Here is a 23,339-nt window from a genome sequence, read left to right on the forward strand (position 1 = left end):
GCTGGGGGGATGATGATGATGATGAACAGAAGTAGAACTGTATTTATTTATATTCCTTTGTTTTCCCAAACTGGGACACAAGGCAGCTTCCACAATTTAAAACAACGCACATAAAATGCAAAAAGCTAAAAGCATACAACAGTAAAAAAGCAATTAAACTCCAATGGAATTAAAAGGGATAAAAAAAACTCCCACAAATATATTAGACTGCAGATGATAAAAGCAGCACGGCTCTATTTGAAAGCCCTTTCCTTTAAAAAAACAGTCAGTTCCCAAGAGCCTGTGAGAATAGAACAGCCTCCATCTGCCAAAGGAAGGGCAGCAAGGAGGGAGCCAGTTTGGTCTCTCTAGGGAGGGGTTCCTAAAAGAGAGCTCCTCCAAGAAAGGGGGGTGTCTGTCCTCTTGCCTCCGACCAACAGCAAGGGAAGGCAATTCAAGTGGCTTCTCTGCAGGAATGGGCACCCTACAGCCACAGGGTCGATGTCTTTTATACACAGCAGTTGTGCAGAGGCATCGATCCTGCAGGGGACTGATTCATAAGCAACTTTCCTCCACACAGAGTGCCAGCTTGCAAGGGCAATGGGGGGTGTCAATGTTGCAGGTGTGAAATCAGGACATCGGGAAGAGCTGGGGGCAAAGCCTAGCACGGTGGTCTCATGGCTGCAATGGCTGGCAGCTCCTTCTCCACTTCTTCCTGTGTGGGAACGTTCAGGGATGCAGGAGAGGATATATTGTCTGATTATAGCCTTTCCAACTTGTGTTAGCAAGTTCACAATTTAGCAGAGTCACATTCCCCTTTTTAAACTCACAGGCGGATGCGTTTGCTCAGGCTCGCTAAAGCCTCTATAATAACTGTTCTTGTATTTTCCCCTTATTCCCTCATAAAAGATAAGACACGACACAGTCTTCTATAAAAGTATAGAAAGAGTTTACTCACATTCTGTTCACAATCGGATCCCAGAAGGCAGACTCACCATATTTTTCGCTCTATAAGACGCACATTACCCCTCCTCAAAAGTAACGGGAAATGTGTGTACGTCTTATGGAGCGAATGCAGGCTGTGCAGCTTTCGCTGAAGCCAGGAGAGCAAGAGGGATCGGTGCACACCGATCCCTCTCGCTCTCCTGGCTTCAGGGATAGCTGCCCAAAGCCTCCTGAGCGCAGCGGGACAGCTCCTCCCGCTGTGCTCCGGAGGCTTCGTGTTGCTTTCACTGAAGCCAGGAGAGCAAGAGGGATCGATCCCTCTTGTCTCCTGGCTTCGCTTCGCTGGAGAGCCGCTGTGCAGCTTTCCCTCTCTGCGCAGCGCCTCTTCAGCGAAGCGGGAGGAGAAACGGAGCCCCTTCCATTTCTCCTCCCTCTTTGCTGGAGAGGCGCTGAGCAGAGAGGGAGAGAACATTTTTTTTCTTGTTCTCCTCCTCTAAAACTAGGTGTGTCTTATGGTCGTGTGCATCTTACAGAGCGAAAAATAAGGCAACTTAGAAAAGTAGCATACACCTGGAAACTATCTCATAAGGAGACAGTCCCTTTGTCCTCTCTTGGCTGGAAGCCAAGAGAGCATCTTTGGCAAAGCAGATGTTGCTTCTTTGATGCATGTAGTCAAAGAGAGAGAAATGGCTGCCCTGCCCTGTGCTTTTGTCGTTACCTGCACAGGTGAGGCCACGCCCACCTCTAGTCACATGCAGAGGAAGCCTGTCCCAGCCCAGAAGGAAACAGGAAGTTTACCTGCTGGCTGGACAAACATTCCTCCCCATGTGTAAACATGTTCACTCTAGGAACGTTGTACTTGACTGCTCTTGTGTTTCACACCCCACATCCTGGAGCCACGGAGGGGGGGAGGAGGAGGCTGCATTGACCTTCAGGAAGGTGCCAACCGCTGGAGCCATGCCACATTCAGTCCCAAGCTTTGTCTCTGTATTTTTTGAACACAGGGTGGTGGCCCCCCACCCCCCAAAATTTTCAGGGGCCCCAAAAGGGCTTGGCCCCCAGCAGCTGGTGCCCCTGCCCACATGGAAGCCATTTGGAAAGGAGCAGCCTACACCCACAGGATCGAAGCCTCCGCTGAGCAGCTGTTCAGTAGAGGCACTGATCCTGCTATTGCAGGAAGGAGAGCCCGGCATTGTCGGGCTCCTACCTTCTCCTGGGGAGACACAGCCGGCGATCAGGGGGATCTTGGCCTCTTCATGGGGTGTTCCCACCCAGTGCCTGCTGCTCCTTCCTGTCTGACAAAAGCCCTGATAGCTCTGGACCAGCCAACTTGACCCTCAGCGATCTGTGGCTAGCATAACCCAACTTGGCCAATGCCCAAATCCCTCCAAATGGGCCCCTTTTTAGCTTGGGCCTCAGCTGCGATTCCTGCATTGCAGTGGGTTGGACTAGAGGACCTTTGGAGGTCTTTACAGTTCTACAATTATACGAACCTGGTCCACAACTTCAGCATGAAACTGATATGAAGCTGATCCTATGGCCTACAGAAGGCATGCAAGTTCATACAATGATAGAATTGTAAGTTGGAAGGCACCCATTTAGGCGACAAACTGCTTCACTTAGCCTGGTTGCGGTTGCCTCTGCAACTCCCTTCTCCCTGTTCATCTATATTTCAGCATGGTGGGCTGAGGGCATCATCTAGGCTTAAAAAAAAGGATCAGCCAAGGGGGATCAGAAATGTCAACCGGCTCCAACAGCTGCAGCAGGGCTATTGACCAGGGCTGCTTATAGGGAGCAAGCGTTCTCTCAGACCCTCTAAGTGTCCCTATTTTCCATGGACAGTCCCGGATTTGCAGAAGCTGTCCTGGTTTCTGATTTGATCCCGGAATATCTTGCTTTTCCTTAGGTAAAGGTAAAGGGACCCCTGACCATTAGGTCCAGTCATGGACGACTCTGGGCGTGCGGCGCTCATCTCGCTTTATTGGCTGAGGGAGCCGGCATACAGCTTCCGGGTCATGTGGCCAGCATGAGTAAGATGCTTCTGGTGCACCAGAGCAGCACTTGGAAACGCTGTTTACCTTCCCGCCGGAGCAGTACCTATTTATCTACTTGCACTTTGACATGCTTTCGAACTGCTAGGTTGGCAGGAGCTGGGACAGAGCAATGGGAGCTCACCCCATAGCGGGGATTCGAACCACCGACCTACTGATCAGAAAGTCCTAGATCTGTGGTTTAACCCACAGCACCACCCACGTCCCAATAAAATGGTAGAATCAGAGAACTGTAGAGTTGCAAAGGAACCCAAGGGTCATGTGGACCAACCTCCTTGAATGCTCTGCCCTCTCCCCGATTCACTGCCCTTGCCAAAACTCACCATTGGGGCAGGCTTCCCACCGGAGACAATGCAGACCAGAGTGAAGTTCTGAGCCTGGTAGCGGCTGAAGGGAGCTGGCGTGTCTGCAGCAATGACCGAGATAGACATGGGAGGAGCTGTTGGAGCAAGAGGAAGATAGCTGATAGTTAGTTCAATTGTTCCTTGGTATCATACCCCACCGAAAAGACCCAGCCACCCACACCTTGGAAGATTCAGGAAAGACTAAAGCATGGGTAGGCAAACGGCCTCAGTCCAGTATACCTGAAGGAGCGTCTCCACCTCGATCGTTCTCCCGGACACTGAGGTCCAGCGCCGAGGGCCTTCTGGTGGTTCCCTCGCTGCGAGAAGCCAAGTTACAGGGGAACCAGGCAGAGGGCCTTCTCAGTAGTGGCATCCGCCCTGTGGAACACCCTCCCACCAGATGTCAAAGAGAACAACAACTACCAGACTTTTAGAAGACATCTGAAGGCAGCCCTGTTTAGGGAAGCTTTTAATGTTTGATGTATTACTGTATTTTAGTGTTCTGTTGGAAGCTGCCCAGAGTGGCTGGGGAAACACAACCAGATGGGTGGGATATAAATAATAATTTTTATTATTATATTATTATTATTAAATAGGAGCAAAGTGAGCTGCCTTATACAGAGTAAGAGCATTGCTTCATCTAGCTCATGGGTAGGCAAACTAAGGCCCAGGGGCCAGATCCGGCCCAATTGCCTTCTAAATCCACGGCGGACGGTCTGGGAATCAGCGTGTTTTTACACGAGTAGAATGTGTGCTTTTATTTACAATGCATCTCTGAGTTATTTGTGGGCCATAGGAATTCTTTCATATTTTTTCCCCCAAAATATAGTCTGGCCAACCACAAGGTCTGAGGGGCAGTGGACCGGCCCCCTGCTGAAAAAGTTTGCTGACCCCTGGACTAAAGGAAGCAGTTCTTCACAAAGAGCATTGTTAACCTATGGAACTCAATTCTGCAGGAATCAGTGGTGGCCACCAACCTAGATGGATATAAAAGGTAAAGGGACCCCTGACCATTAGGTCCAGTCGTGACCGACTCTGGGGTTGCAGCCCTCATCTCGCTTTATTGGCCGAGGGAGCTGGCGTACAGCTTCCGGGTCATGTGGCCAGCATGACTAAGCCGCTTCTGGTGAACCAGAGCAGCGCATGGAACGCCATTTACCTTCCCGCCACAGCGGTACCTATTTATCTACTTGCACTTCGTGCTTTTGAACTGCTAGGTTGGCAGAAGCAGGGACCGAGCAATGGGAGCTCACCCCGTCACGGGGATTCGAACCGCCAACCTTCTGATCGGCAAGTCCTAGGCTCTGTGGTTTAACCCACAGTGCCACCCGCGCCCCTCTGGATATAAAAGAGGAGGAGATAAAATCATGGAGGAGGAGAGGGCTAGCAATGGCCACTAGCCATGATGGCTCTGCCCCTATGGCTGGAGGCAGCACTGCTTCTGAACACCCTTTGTTGGAAACCACAAGAAGGGAGAACTGCTCTTGTGCTCACATCATATTTTTCTGGTTTTCCCCAGGCATCTTGCTGGCCACTGTGAGAAGAGGGTGTTGGACAGCAGGCTCTTATTCTGTCCTGATGTTTGTAAGTTTTGCCAGCCAGTTGCAAAGAAATCCCAGCCCCCGATGACGGAAAGCAGGTCAGCTCGGCGGGTTGGGAGCCCCAGCTGGCAAACGCCGCTACAGCCGTTACGCCGAAATTGAGAGAGCGAGTGGTTGATTTATGCCGGGCGACAGTCCGTGAACTCCATCCCGCGCTCCGGCGCTCCAGCGGGATTTCCCGAGCTGCAACACAGCGTTGCCCGGCAAATCGGAGCCTTCGGCTTGGAGCAGAGGGCTTTGGGCCATGTGCTTCCGCCTGCTTCCGCCTCAAAAATATCGAACAACCTTGGAGAGAGAACAGGCACACACTTCGTTCCACTTGGCCCTCTCCCTACAGACATCTCCCCGGGGGGATCTGTACAGCAATTGTATTTGAAAACACTTTATAAAGTCTTCCCAGCTTTAACGACAACGCTCAAACGATCACCCATGTCAACGTGGGCACAAATAAGTGCTTCTGGTTTATGTCGTTTTAGAGACTGTGCCTCACCTCTTGTGCTCCACTTGTTGAGTCAGAAAATGTAGGATCCCCAGGAGCATAGGGTGTTTTCCTGGGATTATTTCTAGGAGCATTTAAAGGCTTGACCCTACATTTCATTGAATATTTTCACATCTACATAGAATCATAGAGTTGGAAGGGACCTTGAGGATCATCTCATCCCACCCCCTCGTGATGGCCTGGGATTCAGACTCAGAAGCTGAACCTGAGGAATCCCAGCCTGCACAGGAGTCCCCGCCTCCAGAACCAGCTGAGCCGGGGCTGGGGCCTGAGCCTGAAGGGTCCTCACCTGTGCTGGATCCTCAGGTGCAGGCACCAGCTGAGTCTGCTCTGGCCCCTGAGGTGATGGAGGACCCATTGCCTGCAGGTGCTCCACTCTCAGCCCCGTCAGGGGAGGAGGAGGTTGCCTCTGGGTCCAGTAACCCTCCAGCCTCTCCTGAGCTGCAGAGGCTCAGGGCAGAGAGGCGGAGGGAACTAAGTTCCAGCAGGAGGAGTGCTCGCCTCCAGGCCAGGAGAGGCGAGTCACCTGTGGACCGGGGCCGCCCTATGCCTTGGGGCAGATAAAAGCTAGTCAGCCCCAGTCTCAGGTTGTGGGAGCAACATTGTTGGTAGCCTGTTCCTGCCTGCACCCTGTCCTGCTCTTCTGCCGGAGTTCCTGACCTCACCCATCTCCCTGCCTTGGACCCCGCTTCACCTTTGATGGACAGCCTCCATACTGCACCCTCGACCTCGGACTGGACTTAGACCTCGCCACACGGTTGACCCTCGGGACCAGCACACCCCTGCAGTACAGGAATATGAAGCTGTCCCATACGGGGACTGAACCTGCAACCTCAGGTGGCCTCAGTGGCCCAGAGTGTCTTCCATCAGCTTCGGCTAGTGGCCCAGCTACACCCCTATCTGAACAGGGATGGCCTAACTACTGTTGCCTCTGCTCTGGTAACCCCAAGGTTAGATTACTGCAATGCATTATACGTAGGGCCGCCTGTGAAAACGATGCGGAAACTTCAGCTAGTGCAGAATTCAGCGGCCAGGTTGCTCACGGTTTGAGCATATTTCACTGATCCTGGGCCGACTGCACTGGCTACCAGTGAGTTTCTGGGTCCAATTCAAAGTGCTGGTTTTGACCTATAAAGCCTCAAATGGCTCAGGACCACAATATCTCAAGGACCGCCTCTTTCCATATGAACCCACCCAGACCCTCAGATCATCTTCTGAGGCCCTTCTTTGTGCGCCTCCTCCTCGAGAGGTCCGGAGGGTGGCAACACGAGAACGGGGCCTTCTCTGCAGTGGCTCCCCATCTGTGGAATGCACTCCCCAGGGAAGTTCACCCGGCACCTTCATTACATACCTTTAGGCACCAGGTAAAAACATTCTTTTTTAACCAGGCCTTTGGTTGATCTGTTTGACATCCTATGCCCTTTAAAATCTCTCTCTCTCTCTCTCTCTCTCTCTCTCTCTCTGTGTGTGTGTGTGTGTGTGTGTGTGTGTGCGCTATTGGGTTATTGTTCTTATTTTTCTTTTATAGATTGTGATTTTATTCTGTGAATCGCCCTGAGACCACCGGGTATAAGGTGGTATATAAATTCAGTAAATCAATAAATAAAACTTGCTTTAACCAACTGAGCTATTTTTCCTCCATAGCTCAGGGGCAAATAGGGTCATATGTGGCCCTCCAGACCTCTCCATCTGGTCCTTGGTGTTCGCTGCAGGTCTTGCTTCACAACTTCCTTGAGTGCTTTTGCCTGGCTGGGGTCACAGGATGATAAAATTGTACAGCTGCAAGGGACTCCAAGGGTCAAAAAACCCAATGCAAAGAATCCCTGACAGATGACCACCCAACTTCTGCTTTAAAACTTCCATTGAAGGAGATTCCACCACCTTTCAAGGGAGTCCATTCCACTGGTGAACCGCTCTTGCTGTCAGAAAGCTCTTCCTAATGTTTATTTTGAATCTCCTTTCTTAACATTTGAATCCATTGGACGGGCCCTTGAACTCTGAGAATGAATATTGTTTGCTTAGTTGGCACAAAAATGGAAGCAAGAAGGATTACTGACGAAAGAAGAATGGCGGATGAAATTGATGAACTATGCAGAACTGGATAAATTAACAGGAAGGATTTGAAACCTACGGGACCAGAGATTCTTAGACGACTGGAGTAAATATACGAACTATTTGAAAAGTAATTGGGATAAACAGATTACGCTAGTAGGACTGCAAGAAGTTTTGTAAGGAGGACTATCTGAAATATTGCAAGAAAGACTATGAGGAGAATTATTAGTTAATGATAATTAAGAGTAATAGAGAAATTGAGAAATGCAGAATAAGTGATAAAGAATGGGAAATCACCAGAGGTGTTGACGGAAGTCTAAAACATTGTATAAGAGAATAAGTTATGTTATATGATTGCTGGAAATGATATGTTAAAAAAAAAAACCCCAATAAAAATCTATATACCATATTTTTCGCTCTATAAGACTCACCAGACCACAAGACGCACCTAGTTTTTGGAGGAGGAAAACAAGAAAAAATTATTCTGAATCTCAGAAGCCAGAACAGCAAGAGGGATCGCTGCACAGTGAAAGCAGCAATCCCTCTTGCTGTTCTGGCTTCTGGGATAGCTGCACAGCCTGCATTCACTCCATAAGAAGCACACACATTTCCCCTTACTTTTTAGGAGGGAAAAAGTGAGTTTTATAGAGCAAAAAAATTGGTATATAAAAAAACAGAATGAATATTGTTTGCTTGGATATTGTGTTGGTCCCAGGGGGAAGGTTACCGTTGGCGTGGTCAAAGTCCGGTCCTGGGTCACAAGTCTGGAAACAGTTCACAAAGAGCGAGGCAGGGTCCGAAGCAGGAAGCTGGGCGGGGAAGGGAACTCTGGAAGGACAGGTCTGGGTCCGGGCAGAAGCAGGTATTCAACGACATTGCTCCCGCAACCTGGCCTTTATCTTCTCTGAGGACAGGGACGGCCCCGGCCCCCAGGAGACCCGCCTCTCCTGGCCTTAAGGTGAGCACTCCTCCTGGGAGAAACCAGTTCCCTCCGCCTCTCTGCCCTGAGCCTCTGCAGCTCAGGTGAGGCTGGAGGGTTACTGGACCCAGGGGGAGACTCACCTTCCCCTGACAGGGCTGGGAGAGGCGCACCTGTAGGCACTGTGTCCTCAACCCCCTCCGGAGCCAGAGTGGATTCACCTGGTGCCTGCTCCTGAGGATCTGGGCACAGGTGCAGGTGCTTCAGATCCAAGGCCCTGCCGCAGCTCAGCCGGCCCTGGAGGCAGGGACTCCTGTGCAGGCTGGGGTTCCTCCGGTTCAGCCTCTGAATCAGATTCCCAGGCCATCACAGATATAGGATGGAGAGGGTTTGTGAGAGTGTATCAAAACTAGCCTGCTGCATCGATGTGAAATTCATACCCATTTGGCGCCCTGGAAGGCTGCCTTCAGACTGAAGAAGTTTCCTCACCCCTAACGCAGAGTTTTAACCAACTACTCAAGAGGGATTCCCAAATCGCCATGTTTGGTCACATCGTATCTCTTTCTTCCGAAGCCCCCCGCAATTTTATATATATGCTCTCCTCCTCCCCCAGCATAAGCGAGAAGCAAGTCCCCAAATGCCAGGCTGTATATCTGTGTCACAATGCGAGAAAGATAGACTGGGAGGGACAGGGAAGAGAAATTATCCCAGAACTCATTTTGCAGGAGAGGGTTGGGGGAAGGGGGGAAGAAAGAGTTAGAGATGAGAGATGGATAAATGGAGGAAGAGAGAGTTATGGTAAGGTGGAGGAGGGGAAAAAAATAGATGCCAACACAGAAAAAGCCGGCTGGGGGTTTAAATAACAGGAGGGAGCGACAGCTACATGGAACGCAACAGATGCATGGCTCGGAAGATTTGTGCTCCTGTCATCTCTGGGATGCATTTTCTGCAGTCTTGCTTTAGAAAGAGCAGAGGAGGTCGAGGCTCACACATCATCTACCTACGGGCACCAACCTGGATGGCTTTCAAAGAGGATTAGATAAATTCATGCAGGAGAGGGCTATCAGTGGCTACTAACCATGATGGCTATGTTCTGCCTCCAAAGTCTGAGACAGCAATGCTTCTGAATACCAGAAGCTGGAAACTCCAGGAGGGGAGAGTTCTGCTGTGCTTGGGCTTCCCATAGTTGGCACTGTGAGAACAGGATGCTGGACTAGATGGGCCATTAGCCTGACCCTGCAGGTGCTTCTTATGCCATTTTCTTTATACCCCGCCCTCCCCAGCCAAGAACAGGCTCAGGGCGGCTAACACCAGGTATAAAAACAATTGATTGAAATACAACTTAAAAACAAGATTAAAATGCAACATTAAAATGCAGCCTCTTTTCAGTAGGAACTCAAATCAAAAACTTTTTTGGGGATGAAAATGTCAAGTCTTCACCAAGGCCAACTATCCAGACTGGTCCTACATGGGCCAGAACAAAAGCCAGGGAAGTCCCCAAATAGGAGTTTCATCACAGAAGGAGAAAGGAAAAAGGAAAGAGGGGGAGGGGATCAAGTTGATTCCAAGCCAAAGGCCAGACGGAACAACTCTGTCTTACAGGCCCCGCAGAAAGAAATCAGATCCCGCAGGGCCCTGGTCTCATGAAACAGAGCGTTCCACCAGGCCGGAGCCAGTGTTGAAAAAGCCCTGGCTCTGGTTGAGGCTAATCTGACTTCCTTAGGGCCCGGGACCTCTAGGTGCTACTATTTATGGACCTTAAAGTCCTCCATGGGGCATACCGGGAGAGGCGGTCCCGTAGGCACGAGGGTCCTAGGTAGGTCCTGAAGCTATTGCTCCCTGCGAGCCTCTCTCTTTTAGGATCTTCCTGTATTCCAGGCACTTTCTAATGAGCAAAGTGACATCCTGTTTAGCTCATCATCAGCCGCTGACACCATCCATAAGGGACAGACGATGTGTCATGTTAGCCAAGACAATTACTGCACGAGTCCTTCTGTCTGGACACCGCAGCCTCCCCAATGAATGCCCGGCGGCGCTATCCACTCCTGATGCGATGCCAGTAACCTTCGCCGCTCCCCTAAATCATCCCTTGAGCACACCCGCGCTCCCTGGACCATGAAGTCACACATCATGACCAATTAAAGGTGCCGTCTGGAGGAAGGAAACTTTACCTAATGCCGAAGACTGCTAAATTTAGAACCAACCAACAGGGGAGGTGTAAACCATCCCACCTGACCTAGGAGATGTCAGAATCTAATTATGTCACTGCCAGATTCCCCCCTCCCCAGCACCAATCAGGGCAGACAGAGGAGAAAGTCAGCAGACAAGAAAAGTCAGTGTTGTCTATCAAATGGAGCATTACCTTTCTTTCTTTCTCTCTTCCCTCCCGTCCAACCACAAATGCCAATTCCAATTTAACATCTCCCCTGCAAGATTTCAAAGGAAAGATCAACAGGAGAAACTGTGATGGATGCTCTCAGGAGCAGCCGCTGATATAGGGAAGCATGGGGAGATTGTATTCCCCCTGGTTCCCTGTGTCAATGAACGCCTCCGTCGAAGTTTTCAGCAGCACCTGGTCTTTAATTGCGGAGGCTAGATTTCCACGGACCCACTCTGGAATAGGCCCCTATCCCAAGGTAAATTGGAGAGGTAAATTGCCAAAGAATTGATGCTTTTGAATTCTGGTGCTGGAGGAGACTCTTGAGAGTCCCATGGACTGCAAGAAGATCAAACCTATCCATTCTGAAGGAAATCAGCCCTGAGTGCTCACTAGAAGGACAGATCCTGAAGCTGAGGCTCCAATACTTTGGCCACCTCATGAGAAGACAAGACTCCATGGAAAAGACCCTGATGTTGGGAAAGATTGAGGGCACAAGGAGAAGGGGACGACAGAGGACAAGATGGTTGGATAGTGTTCTCGAAGCTATGAACATGAGTTTGACCAAACTGCGGGAGGCAGTGGAAGACAGGAGTGCCTGGTGTGCTCTGGTCCATGGGGTCACGAAGAGGCGGACATGACTAAACTACTAAACAACAACAATGGTGGAGAAGAGGAGGTTTGGGGTCAGAGTAGCTGCCAAGCAGACGTCTTCCTATCTCAGCTGATGTTTCAGAATGAAGACAGATGACATTCAGTGAAGATGGCTGCAACACCTTGAGAGCAGTAAGGCTTGTCTGGGACTGCCCTCAATTCACATGTGGATTTTTCCAACTCTGATTTAGCGTGGGGCTGTAAACTCAGCTCCAGAAAACCTACAACTGAAGCTGTTGTGCACTGACTGGCTAGCACCCGGGATGTCACCCCAAAAATGACACACAAACACACCCACCCAGCTCTAAAGCAGCTTTGTCAGTTTCAAGTCTTCATTAAAACTAGGATGAATTGATAACAGAGATATGATTCTTTTCAAAATCACAGAGGGGCAGACCACCCGCTTTTGGGGGAAGCTGGTGGCCGAACCACACTCCTGTCAATCAAATTGCTAAGTCAAGTTCACACAGCAGTGAGGGTCCTCATATATTCCCACATAGTCTCCCTGCACAGCTTTTTCTCAGCTGTCATGCAGATTTTGCATCCCATCTTGGCAAAGCATGAAACTCCCTAGATATGCCCCAGGAATCCCATTTGCATGCTTTCATCTTCCCTTAGATATGCTCGGCAGACCTCACCACCACCACCAAAAAAAAAGGGGGGGGGAGAATGTGGCTCTATTACTTGCATGGAGAACCTGGGGAGGGGCAGTGCATTAGGGAAAATGGGACAATGCCCCCACCTGCCTGCCTTCTTACTTACAACAAGTCTGGGGAAAGGGGGGGGGGAGCTGCCTGTCTGTTTCCTCCTCCTTAGACCACAACTGCACCATCCATTTAAAGCACTACGGTACCACTTTAAAGAGCCATGACTTATCCCAAAGAATTATGGGAGCTGCAGCTTGTATAGAAAGTGTGTAGAAAGTCAGCAGGGTCTAGTGGTTAGAGCAGGGGTCGGCAAGGTTTACCTTGCCTGGGCCGGTTCACTCCAGCAGAGATCCCTCTGTGGACTGGATTGCTAGCGCGGCCGCAATTTCCGGTGTCTGCACAGACATGATTTCTGGTGTCCACGTCTGCACAGACACAACTTCCTGTGTCTGCGCAGATGTGATTTTCGGTGTCTGAGCATGTGCAGACGCGATTTCCGGCACCGCAGAAGCGAGTCCCTGCGCCATGCTGCACCAGTTTAGCGCAGCACGCGGGGACTCGCCAAGCAGGTGGCTTGGTTCAGGGGCCGATTAAACAACCCCCGTGGGCCACTTGTGGCCCTTGGGCCTTAGGTTGCCTACCCCTGGGTCGGAGTGTCAAATGAGGAACTGGGAGAGACCAGGGTTTGAATCCTCACTCGTCCACTTAGTTACGATTCCCAGATTGGTTTGTTTGTTTCATTTATAGCCCACTCCCCCCCCCTCCGAGCTCCAGTACATAGCTCTCCCTTTCTTTCCATTAATCCCCACAACAACCCTGTGAGGTAGGTTAGGCGGAGAGAGAGAGTGACTGGCCTAAGATCACCCAGTGAGCTGCATGGCCAAGTGGGAATTCGAACTCTGGTCTCCCAGGTCCTAGTCTGACACTCCAACCACAACGCCACACAGACAATCCCTCTTCACAGGGAACTCTGGTAATTTTAGTTCTGGGAGGGAGGGGAGGCTCTTGACAAATCTCAGCACCCTAAACATCCCACAGTTCCCAGAAGTCTGGGACTGTTTAAAAGTGACACTACAGTGCTTTAAAGGGATGGTGTGGATGTGGTCTCCATCTCAGTGTTGCCCTAGAGATCAGCGGGGCGGAGGAAGAGGGTGGGGACGAAGCTTGGGTTCATTGCATCTGCCTGCCATTGCCTCTGGCGCCACCTGCTGTTGGGCTCTATCCCTACCGCCAAACCAGCTCCATCCATCTCCAGTGAACACCGGTAGATTCAAGGAGAGCACCTCCATTAAGACACAGCCAAGTCCTCTGCCTTAAAAAGCAGAGACATCACCTTGCCAACAAAGGTCCTTATAGTAAAAGCTATGGTTTTCCCAGTAGTGGTGTATGGAAGTGACAGCTGGACCATAAAGAAGGCTGATCGCCGAAGAATTGATGCTTTTGTATTCTGGTGCTGGAGGAGACTCTTGAGAGTCCCATGGACTGCAAGAAGATCAAACCTCTCCATTCTTAGGGAAATCAGCCCTGAGTGCTCACTGGAAGGACAGATCCTGAAGCTGAGACTCCACCTCATGAGAAGAGAAGACTCCCTGGAAAAGACCCTGATGTTGGGAAAGATGGAGGGCACAAGAAGAAGGGGATGACAGAGGACGAGATGGTTGGACAGTGTTCTCAAAGCTACCAGTATGAGTTTGACCAAACTGCGGGAGGCAGTGGAAGACAGGAGGGCCCGGCGTGCTCTGGTCCGTGGGGTCACAAAGAGTCGGACACGACTAAACGACTGAACAACAACAAGCCCTCTGCAGCATTTACAAGGGGGAAGATGCAGCATAGGAAGGAAAAATAAACATTTAATGCAGCAACGCGATGTTGCCTGCGGAGGGGAAGGTGGAAAATCCACAGTGGGTGATGATTTTATTCCCTGAAGCATAAGATTTGATTGCTCTTAATGTCTCCTAACTTGCACAGCTACAAATGTTATGAGCAGGCGTTAAACATTCCAGGGCTCGTTTCGGAAGCCAGGCGTGGCATCGCCACACTGACCTGTGAACCCAATCCCTTCAAATCCGACTGAAGAAAACATTAGCCCCCTACTCTTTTAACCAAATGTAAATATTCTGTACAGTCCCTGGGAGGGGAAATGAAAGCAATCTCAGCTTGGGTTGCCTGGGAAGGGCCATAGCTCAGTTGGTAGAGCATCTGCTTTGCATGCAGAAGGAGCCAGGTTCGATCCCCAGTGGCATCTCCAGGTACAGATGTCAAGGAAATAAGCAACCATCTGACTTTCAGAAGACATCTGAAGGCAGCCCTGTACAGGGAAGTTTTTCATGTTTGATGTTTTACTGGGCTTGATGAGCTTAATTTGTTTGAAGCCGCCCAGAGTGGGTGGGGCAACCCAGTGAGATGAGCAGCAAGCAAGCAAGCAAGCAAACAAGCAAACAAGCAAATACAGGGGTACCTCAGGTTAAGAACTTAATTCGTTCTGGAGGTCCGTTCTTAACCTGAAACTGTTCTTAACCTGAAGCACCACTTTAAATAATGGGGCCTCCCGCTGCTGCTGCGCCGTCAGAGCATGATTTCTGTTCTCATCCTGAAGCAAAGTTCTTAACCCGAGGTACTATTTCTGGGTTAGCGGAGTCTATAACCTGAAGCGTATGTAACCCGAGGTACCACTGTTAATAAATAAATAAACCAATTTTAAAAAATAAAATTGTTGCTGTTGTTGTTGTTTTTGTTCTTATTATTATTCGGCAGGTAAAAAGGTAAAGGTCTCCGGGAAGGTAAAGTCCAGTCAAAGGCGACTATGGGGTTGCGGCGCTCTTCTCGCTTTCAGGCCGAGGGAGCTGGCGTTTGTCCACAGACATCTTTCCGGGTCTTGTGGCCGGCATGACTAAACCGCTTCTGGTACAATGGGACACCGTGACAGAAACCAAAGCGCACGGAAATGCCGTTTGCCTTCCCGCCACAGTGGTACTTATTTATCTACTTGCACTGGCATGCTTTCGAGCTGCTAGGTTGGCAAGAGCTGGGACAGAGCAACGGGAGCTCACCCAGTCACGGGGATTCGAACCACCGACCTTCCGATCAGCAAGCCCAAGAGGCTCAGTGGTTTAGACCACAGTGCCACACTGAGCTCTGTCTTAGTATAAGGCAACTTCCTATGTACAGGGCAGTTGAGAGCAAATGGGATCTTCTAAAAATTGTTGGACTCCCCTGCTGCCCTTGACCACAGGCCCATTCTGGCTTGAAGATGATGGGCATTATTGGACCCCAGCAACAACAGGCTACACTTTGGAACTCCCTGCTTATCAATATCCAGCCTTTGTTGCAGTCTTTTTGGCGCATGCCAAAAGCATTTTTGCTTAGGCAAGGAAGTTGACAAGGGTTTTAATCTGTTGCTATCTTTTCAAAAGTACCAGTTACAGATAGGTAGCCGTGTTGGTCTGCCATAGTCAAAACAAAAAATTTTTTTTCCTTCCAGTAGCACCTTAAAGACCAACTAAGTTAGTTCTTGGTATGAGCTTTCGTGTGCATGCACACTTCTTCAGATACACTGAAACAGAAGTTGCCAGATCCTTCTATATAGTGAGAAGGTGGGGAGGGGTATTACTCAGAAGGGTGATGGGAATGGGTGATTGGCAGATAGCTGTGATGAGCCTGTTGACGACTCTTAATGACTGCAATAGGTCTTACAGGAAAAAGCAAGGGGTGAGAAGGTGAAAAATGGCTTTTTCATGTATAATGAGATAAGAATCCAATGTCTTTGTTCAGACCAGGTCTCTCCATGGTTTTAAGTTTGGTAATGAGTTGCAATTCAGCAGTTTCTCTTTCCAGTCTATTTCTGAAATTCCTTTGTAGTAATACATGAAAAAGCCATTTTTCACCTTCTCACCCCTTGCTTTTTCCTGTAAGACCTATTGCAGTCGTTAAGAGTCGTCAACAGGCTCATCACAGCTATCTACCAATCACCCATTCCCATCACCCTTCTGAGTAATACCCCTCCCCACCTTCTCACTATATAGAAGGATCTGGCAACTTCTGTTTCAGTGTATCTGAAGAAGTGTGCATGCACACGAAAGCTCATACCAAGAACTAACTTAGTTGGTCTTTAAGGTGCTACTGGAAGGAAATTTTTTTTTTTGTTTTTTCAAAAGTATTAAACTGCTGCTGCTGTTTCCCCCCCACCCCGAGTAATAATTTTATTGCTTTCTCTTGTTTCGTCAGCTGTTTTGCGGAGAGGGGCTGGGGTTTCACTTTTGCAATGAAATGGTGTATAAATCGCACAAAATAAAAAATAAACCCTTCAGCTGCATAGCTCAGCTGGCTACAGCGTGGTGCTGATAACGGCAAGGTTGCAGGTTCGAGACCCATATGGGACAGCTGCATATTCCTGCATTGCAGAGGTTTGGACTAGATCAGTGTTTCTCAACCTGTGGGCCCCCAGAGGTTATTGGACTACAACTCCCATCATTCCTAGCCAGCATGACCAGTGGTCAGGGATGATGGGAGTTGTAGTCCAACAACATCTGGGGACCCACAGGTTGAGAACCGCTGGACGAGATGATCCTCAGTGTCCCTTCCAAGTCTACAATTCTATGATTCAAGGTTTGCTGCGGAAAACAGCCGGCAATATGGCTTCTGTGGATTTTCCTCTCCGCCCCCCCCCCCGAGATTGCCTCCCTCTCCACCCTTGCCAACTGGGCCTCTTGCCTCATTACCAAGAGGCTTGTAAGTTTAAAGCTGCAGAGATTGAACAAGAGGCAGCGCCTGGGAGGTTTTCCGCTTTAATAGGGGGCTTTGGGGCTAATCTGCAGGCAGAGAGCCATCTCCTTCTTCCCAGGTGATTTAATGGAGGATCCAGGGCCAGGAGGCAGAAAGAGTGGAGGAACAAATTAACAGAGCTGGGGAGAGAGAAGGGGGAGTGAAGAGGAGGAGGAGAGGAATCAAGGGGAATGAGCCATGAAGGAGCTGAATCTGAGCCTCTGTACATAAACCACTTGGGTGCAAAAAGATGCTTGGTGGTGGATAGCAGGGGTGAGATTTAACTATCTGTCCTAGAATAATACCATTGTAGAGCTGAAAGGGGTCTCCAGGGGTCATGTAGTCCAACCCACTGCAAGGTTGTTTTCTCCTGCTCTGGACTCGAACCAATGGCTTCAAGTTAAAGAAAGGAGATTCCGACTAAACATCAGGAAAAAACTTTCTGGTAGTAAGAGCTGTTTGGACGGTGGAACAGTCTCCCTCGGGAAGTGGTGGACTCTCTTTCCTTAGATGTTTTAAAGCAGACTTTGGATGGCCATCCATCATGGATGCTTTAGCTGAGATTCCTGTGTTGCAGGGGGTTGGACTAGATGACCCATGGGGTCCCTTCCAAGTCTATAATTCATGAGTAGGCAAACTAAGGCCCAGGGGACAGATCTGGCCCAATCGCCTTCTAAATCTGGCCCGCGGATGGTCCGGGAATCAGCATGTTTTTACATGAGTAGAACGTGTGCTTTTATTCAAAATGCATCTCTGGGGTATTTGCAGGGCCTGCCTGGTGTTTTTATATGAGTAGAATGTGTGCTTTTAGTTAAAATGCATCTCTGGGTTATTTGTGGGGAATAGGAATTCGTTCATTATTATTTTTTTCCAAAATATAGTCCGGCTCCCCACAAGGTCTGAGGGACAGTGGACCGGCCCCCTGCTGAAAAAGTTTGCTGACCCCTGCTATAATTCTGTGATCCAGAAACTAGGATCATAGCAGCCAATGGGCAATGTGAGTACGCCTTGCTCCACCAAAGGAAGATTTGGGAGTTCTCAATTCCTTTGAAGCCAGGTTGGGACCTGCCCCACCCCTGATGGAAACACAGCAATGTAGTGGAGGGGGTTCAGAAGGGAGAGCAACTCCAGGACTCTTCCCTTCCCTCCACACAGAGCAGAAGAGTGGACATAAATCACTGCAACAGCAGGGCAACTGATGGCTCTCCCCTGCTTCAGCAAGCCATTGAGGAGATAACAAGGCTTTCAAGTTCCCCCCTTGTTTGCAAAATATCGGCACAGAGAATGACCCCAGTTTATCATTTTATGACAACCCACTTGTGGCGATCACACAGGGTTCCCAGACGTTTAATGGTCTATTGATCCCTGTGCCACCACTGTTCTTGCTTCCCCGCTGCCACCAACAAGTTACTCTCTGGTAAAACACTGAGTCCAGTCAGTTGTTAAAAGTGAACCAAAAAAAGGAAGAAGTTTATTTTACAAACATTAACAAGTTTATGGTTTCTCAGATAATATTCCTGTCAGTATCTTAACTTTAGTTTCTTTACCGGCCTATACCTTCCTAATACCTTCTGACTGATTATCTCAACTGTTTGACTGACTCCTCTTAACAATTTCTCTCACTCTCTCATACCAGACTAGCCCAACCCACAGACTTATCTTCTCTGTCTCGTCTACCTCCAGACTGTCTTCTCAACAACTCTAACTCCCTAAAAAACCTCTGTGCTTAAACCTTATACACAGTTAACTCTGCCCCCTGGGTTCCCATTGGTTAGTCATTTTACCTTTCCCTATGGACCCAGTATGATGTCACAAAGATAGCAGGGCAAACGCCACATGGCTGTTCCTAATAAACTGGGTATTGAATTGGGCATCACATACCTCTGTATGCATCAAGGCAGCAGGCTGTGATTCGGGGTTGGGGTTGGGAAAGGCACAGGGGCAGCCACGGTGAGATCCTGCACTTCAGACTCTTCCACTGCGGAAGCAACTCTGGAAGGGCACGGCTAAGTCTCAACACAGTGCAACTTCTGCGGCCCCTGCTCTATTTTATGAGGATGTTTTAAGACAGAAAGGTCTCTCCCAGGAGCTCCTTGGTTAATTACCTCATTCGGTCCAGACCTGGCTTTCCATTATGGGATGAATTATTCTCTTTTCCTGCTGAGGCAGCTGGCATGGGGAGAATGGGGTCACCAGCCTTCCTTTGAAACCCAAGGGCAATTGAGATGATGTGGGAGGGAGGGAGAGCCATTGAAGGAGAAGAGGGGAGGTGGTAGAGAATGACTATGAACACTCACAGCACCAGGGAGGTAGTGAGGAGGGGGAAGAGGAAATGGGCATTTCCTGATTTGTGGACTGGCTTGAAAGAACCCCCCCCCCCCATTAACATGTCTCAGAATGCCGAAGACACGAGGCTGCACTTTCTATTTATACTGACAAGCCCACCCTACGAGCTGACCTACATATCCAGCAGAATTGCATGCTGCAGCACTAACACTTATGGAATCACGGAGCTGTCAAGTCGGAAGGGGCACCCAAAGGTCATCTAGTCCTGCCCCTGCAATGCAGGAACTGCAGTTAAAGAACCCCCGACAGGGGGCCACCCAATCTCTGCTTAGAAACCTCCAAGGAAGGAGAGGCTACCACCTTCATGTGGTGCAGTCGGTCAGCATGTCTGGCTTTTAATCAGAAGGTTGATGGTTCGAGTCCACCCAGGGATGGTTGCGGGCAACATTCCTGCACTGCTGAGGGTGGGACTAGAGGACCCTTCCAATTCTACAATTCTATAATAAATAATAATAATAAAATTTTATTTATATCCCGCCCTCCCCAGCCAAAGCCGGGCTCAGAACGGCTAACAACAGTAAAAATAGCACAATTTACATAAAATCACAATCAATTAATTAAAATACATTCTAAAATCAATTCAGAATCAAATTAATGGCAACCATTGGGCTAGAGTGATATGAGGATTACAGAAGGAGGGGGTCAGACTGGGCCTTGGCCCAAGGCCTGGTGGAACAGCTCTGTCTTGCAGGCCCTGCAGAAAGATGTCAAGTACATACCGCAAGGCCCTAGTCTCTTGTGACAGAGCGTTCCACCAGGTTGGGGCCATGGCCGAAAAAGCCCTGGCTCTGGTTGAGGCCAGCCTAACCTCCCTGTGGCATGGGACCTTCAGGATGTTTTTATTTGGAGACCATAAGGTCCTCCGTGGGACATACTAGGAGAGGCGGTCCCATAGGTATGATTCTCAGCGAGTCTGTTCCACTCTCAAACAGCTCCCACCACCATAAAATCTTCCTGATGTTGAGTTGGAATATCCTTCCTTGTCATTTGAATTCATTGGTTTGTGTCCTACCCTCTGGAGCAGCAGAAAACAAGCTGGCTCTGCCTTCTATATGACAGCTTTTTGGCAATGTGAAGATGGCTATTGCGTTACATCAGCCTTCGCTTCTCCAGGCTAAACATACCCAGCTCCCTCAACCATTCCTCATCTTGCTCGGTTTCCATATCCTTGATCATTTCGGTCACCCTCCTCTGCACATATTCTAGCTTGCCAACATCCTTCTTACATTGTGGTGCCCAGAACTGGACACAGGACTCCAGGTGGCATCGGAGGGAATAGAGAGGTAAAATAGGGATGCAGGTGGCGCTGTGGTCTATACTACAGAGCCTAGGGCTCGCCAATCAGAAGGTTGGCAGTTCTAATCCCTGCGATGGGGTGAGCTCCCATTGCTCGGTCCCTGCTCCTGCCAACCTAGCAGTTCGAAAGCACGTCAAAGTGCAAATGGATAAATAGGAACTACTCCGGCAGGAAGGTAAACGGCGTTTCCGTGCGCTGCTCAGGTTCGCCAGAAGTGGCTTTGTCATGCTGGCCCGCAGACCGTCTCACCAGAGTGGTGCATGCTCTAGTTATCTCCTGCTTGGACTACTGCAATGTGCTCTACATTGGGGTACCTTTGAAGGTCACCCGGAAACTACAACTAATCCAGAATGTGGCAGCTAGACCGGTGACTGGGGGTGGCCGCCAAGACCACATAACACCAGTCTTGAAAGACCTACATTGGCTCCCAGTACATTTGCGAGCACAATTCAAAGTGTTGGTGTTGACCTTGAAAGCCCTAAACGGCCTCGCCCCAGTATACCTGAAGGAGCGTCTCCACCCCCATCGTTCTGCCCGGATGCTGAGGTCCAGCGCCGAGGGCCTTCTGGCGGTTCCCTCGCTGCAAGAAGCAAAGCTACAGGGAACCAGGCAGAGGGCCTTCTTGGTAGTGACACCCGCCCTGTGGAACGCCCTCCCCTCAGATGTCAACCTGACATTTAGAAGACATCTGAAGGCAGTCTTGTTCAGGTAAGTTTTTAATGTGTGACATTTTAATGTATTTTTAATCTTTGTTGGAAGCCACCCAGAGCGGCTGGGGGAAACCAGCCAGATGGTCGAGGTACAAATAATAAATTATTATTATTATTACCTGGAAGCTGTATACCGTCTCCCTTGGCCATTTAATGCAAGATGAGCGCCGCAACCTCAGAGTCGTCCGCAACTGGTCCCTTTACCTTTACCTAACAGCAGGCTGTGGGACGCGGGTGGCGCTGTGGGTTAAACCACAGAGCCTAGGACTCAGAAGGTCGGCGGTTCGAATCCCCGTGATGGGGTGAGCTCCTGTTGCTCTGTCCCAGCTCCTGCCAGCAGTTCGAAAGCATGTCAAAGTGCAAGTAGATAAATAGGTACCACTCTGGTGGGAAGGTAAACGGCGTTTCCGTGCGCTGCTCTGGTTCGCCAGAAGTGGCTTAGTCATGCTGCCCACATGACCCGGAAGCTGTACGCCGGCTCCCTCGGCCAATAAAGCGAGGTGAGCGCCGCAACCCCAGAGTCATCCGTGACTGGACCTAATGGTCAGGGGTCCCTCTACCTTTACCTAACAGCAGGCTGTAATGCTCATTTCCCACCGCTAGGCGCCACATGCCCAGCATATCTGACAGAAATTTAGCGTCTCCTAGTGGCAAAATGCAAAGAAAAAGCCCCAGAAATGCAGCCAGACAGCTTGTCAGGGGTGCAGCTTCACATCAAAATTTGCCTGTGGCCAGATAGCACCTCCAATTATTTCTCACCGTGTGCAGAGGCGAACGCGCTGTTGTCTCGGAGACGGAACGTGCTCCTTGTAGTAGACTTCACTAAAGGTTACGGCAGGCTGTTCTCCCCCGATATATCTTCACTTCTATTAAGGCCGATTTGTAGGTTCAAATGCCTCTGAGGAGGAGGACAGCCGCCCATGGGGAAAGTGTGACCTCATTTATTGCCATGTCTTTCGACAAGGTTGAAGACTTTTACTGAGGAAGCCACGTGGGAGACAAAGACCTGTTCCTATCTCTAAAGGTCATGTACATGGCTTATTTTTAAACAGCCACTGCCCCCTTAGACATGCATCTTACTTGGCAAAAGACCCACCTGCTTCCTGACCCCCAATAACACAAAACAGCAAACAACCCACTTTCCTCCCTCCCTCCCCACATTTGTAATGGCAGAGTTCATATTGGGGCATTTGTTTCTACCCAGAGCAAAGGCAGGTTAGACCTTGCTTTCAGTTCCAGAGCTATAAATCCTAGCAATGCAAAGGCCATGCCTCTGCGCATATCTAGAGTGTGCACTTCATCTACAATGCACAGTCTCTGAGCCTCACACACCATAGGCAAACATTTCAAGGTCACAGGGATTCATGGACCAGGCAATAGTTCCAGGAAGGGCTGGGAGATGACCACTGGCAGAGCCACATCTAGTCAGTGCTGATACTGCTGTGCTAGATATACCTGTCAGGAGTCCAGGTTCCCAGCTCGATAACACAGTAAGCGTAGGTAATTAAAAAGGAGGATTTATTGCAAAAACAAACAGATAGCTCCAGGCGGCTCTGAAAAAGCCTTCAGCATCATTACTCAAGATGACCCTTCTGAAGACTCCTTCCGGCGTCAACAGAAGATATTGAACTTACGACCCTTACATCTTTTGTTTTGCTTCCAATCTAGCAGCCCTCCCATTCACCGACACTTTGGGCTTAGTGGATCAGCTCCAACCTCTTCCTGTTCTGAGAGGTTGTCTCTGAATCTATTCGCTCCTATTTGTGCTTCCTGTGAGCTTTGGCTGTGTTCTAGCCTGCTCTCAACTACTGCCTTATCAGCCTGCCCATCAAGGACAGGAAGAGCCGAAGTCTGCAGCTGCCAGCTCTCGCCTGCCTGCAGAGACGTAAGGGTTGTAAGTTCAATATCTTCTGTCAACGCCGGAAGAAGTCTTCAGAAGGGTCATCTTGAGTAATGATGCCAAAGGCTTTGTCAGAGCTGCCCGGAGCTATCTGTTTGTGTTTGCAATAAATCTTCCCTTTTAATTTAATTAGAGTTAGTGGCCCTGCGCCACGGTGCCCGCCCATCAGGGGCGCCCAGCAGCCGGAGTGCAGGATCAAAAGGGAACAGCTGCGAGGGCATGCTGGGCAGCGGCGGCTCTTCCTACGGCCAGCCACA

At 49.7% G+C, this 23,339-nt stretch overlaps 1 protein-coding gene across 2 annotated transcripts in view; it reads right to left on the reverse strand.

The window, feature by feature from the left end:
• IGSF21 (immunoglobin superfamily member 21) overlaps positions 1-23,339 on the reverse strand; it is a 231,592-nt gene that overhangs the window by 23,625 nt on the left and 184,628 nt on the right. For both annotated transcript variants that reach the window (XM_083628788.1, XM_083628789.1), the window contains one exon: positions 3,299-3,414. In XM_083628788.1, coding sequence (XP_083484914.1) covers positions 3,299-3,414 — 116 coding nt within the window. The remainder of the gene's footprint in view (positions 1-3,298; positions 3,415-23,339) is intronic.

Source organism: Podarcis filfolensis, assembly GCF_964270895.1.
Source record: "Podarcis filfolensis genome assembly, chromosome: 8".
Taxonomy (NCBI): Eukaryota; Metazoa; Chordata; class Lepidosauria; order Squamata; family Lacertidae; genus Podarcis; species Podarcis filfolensis.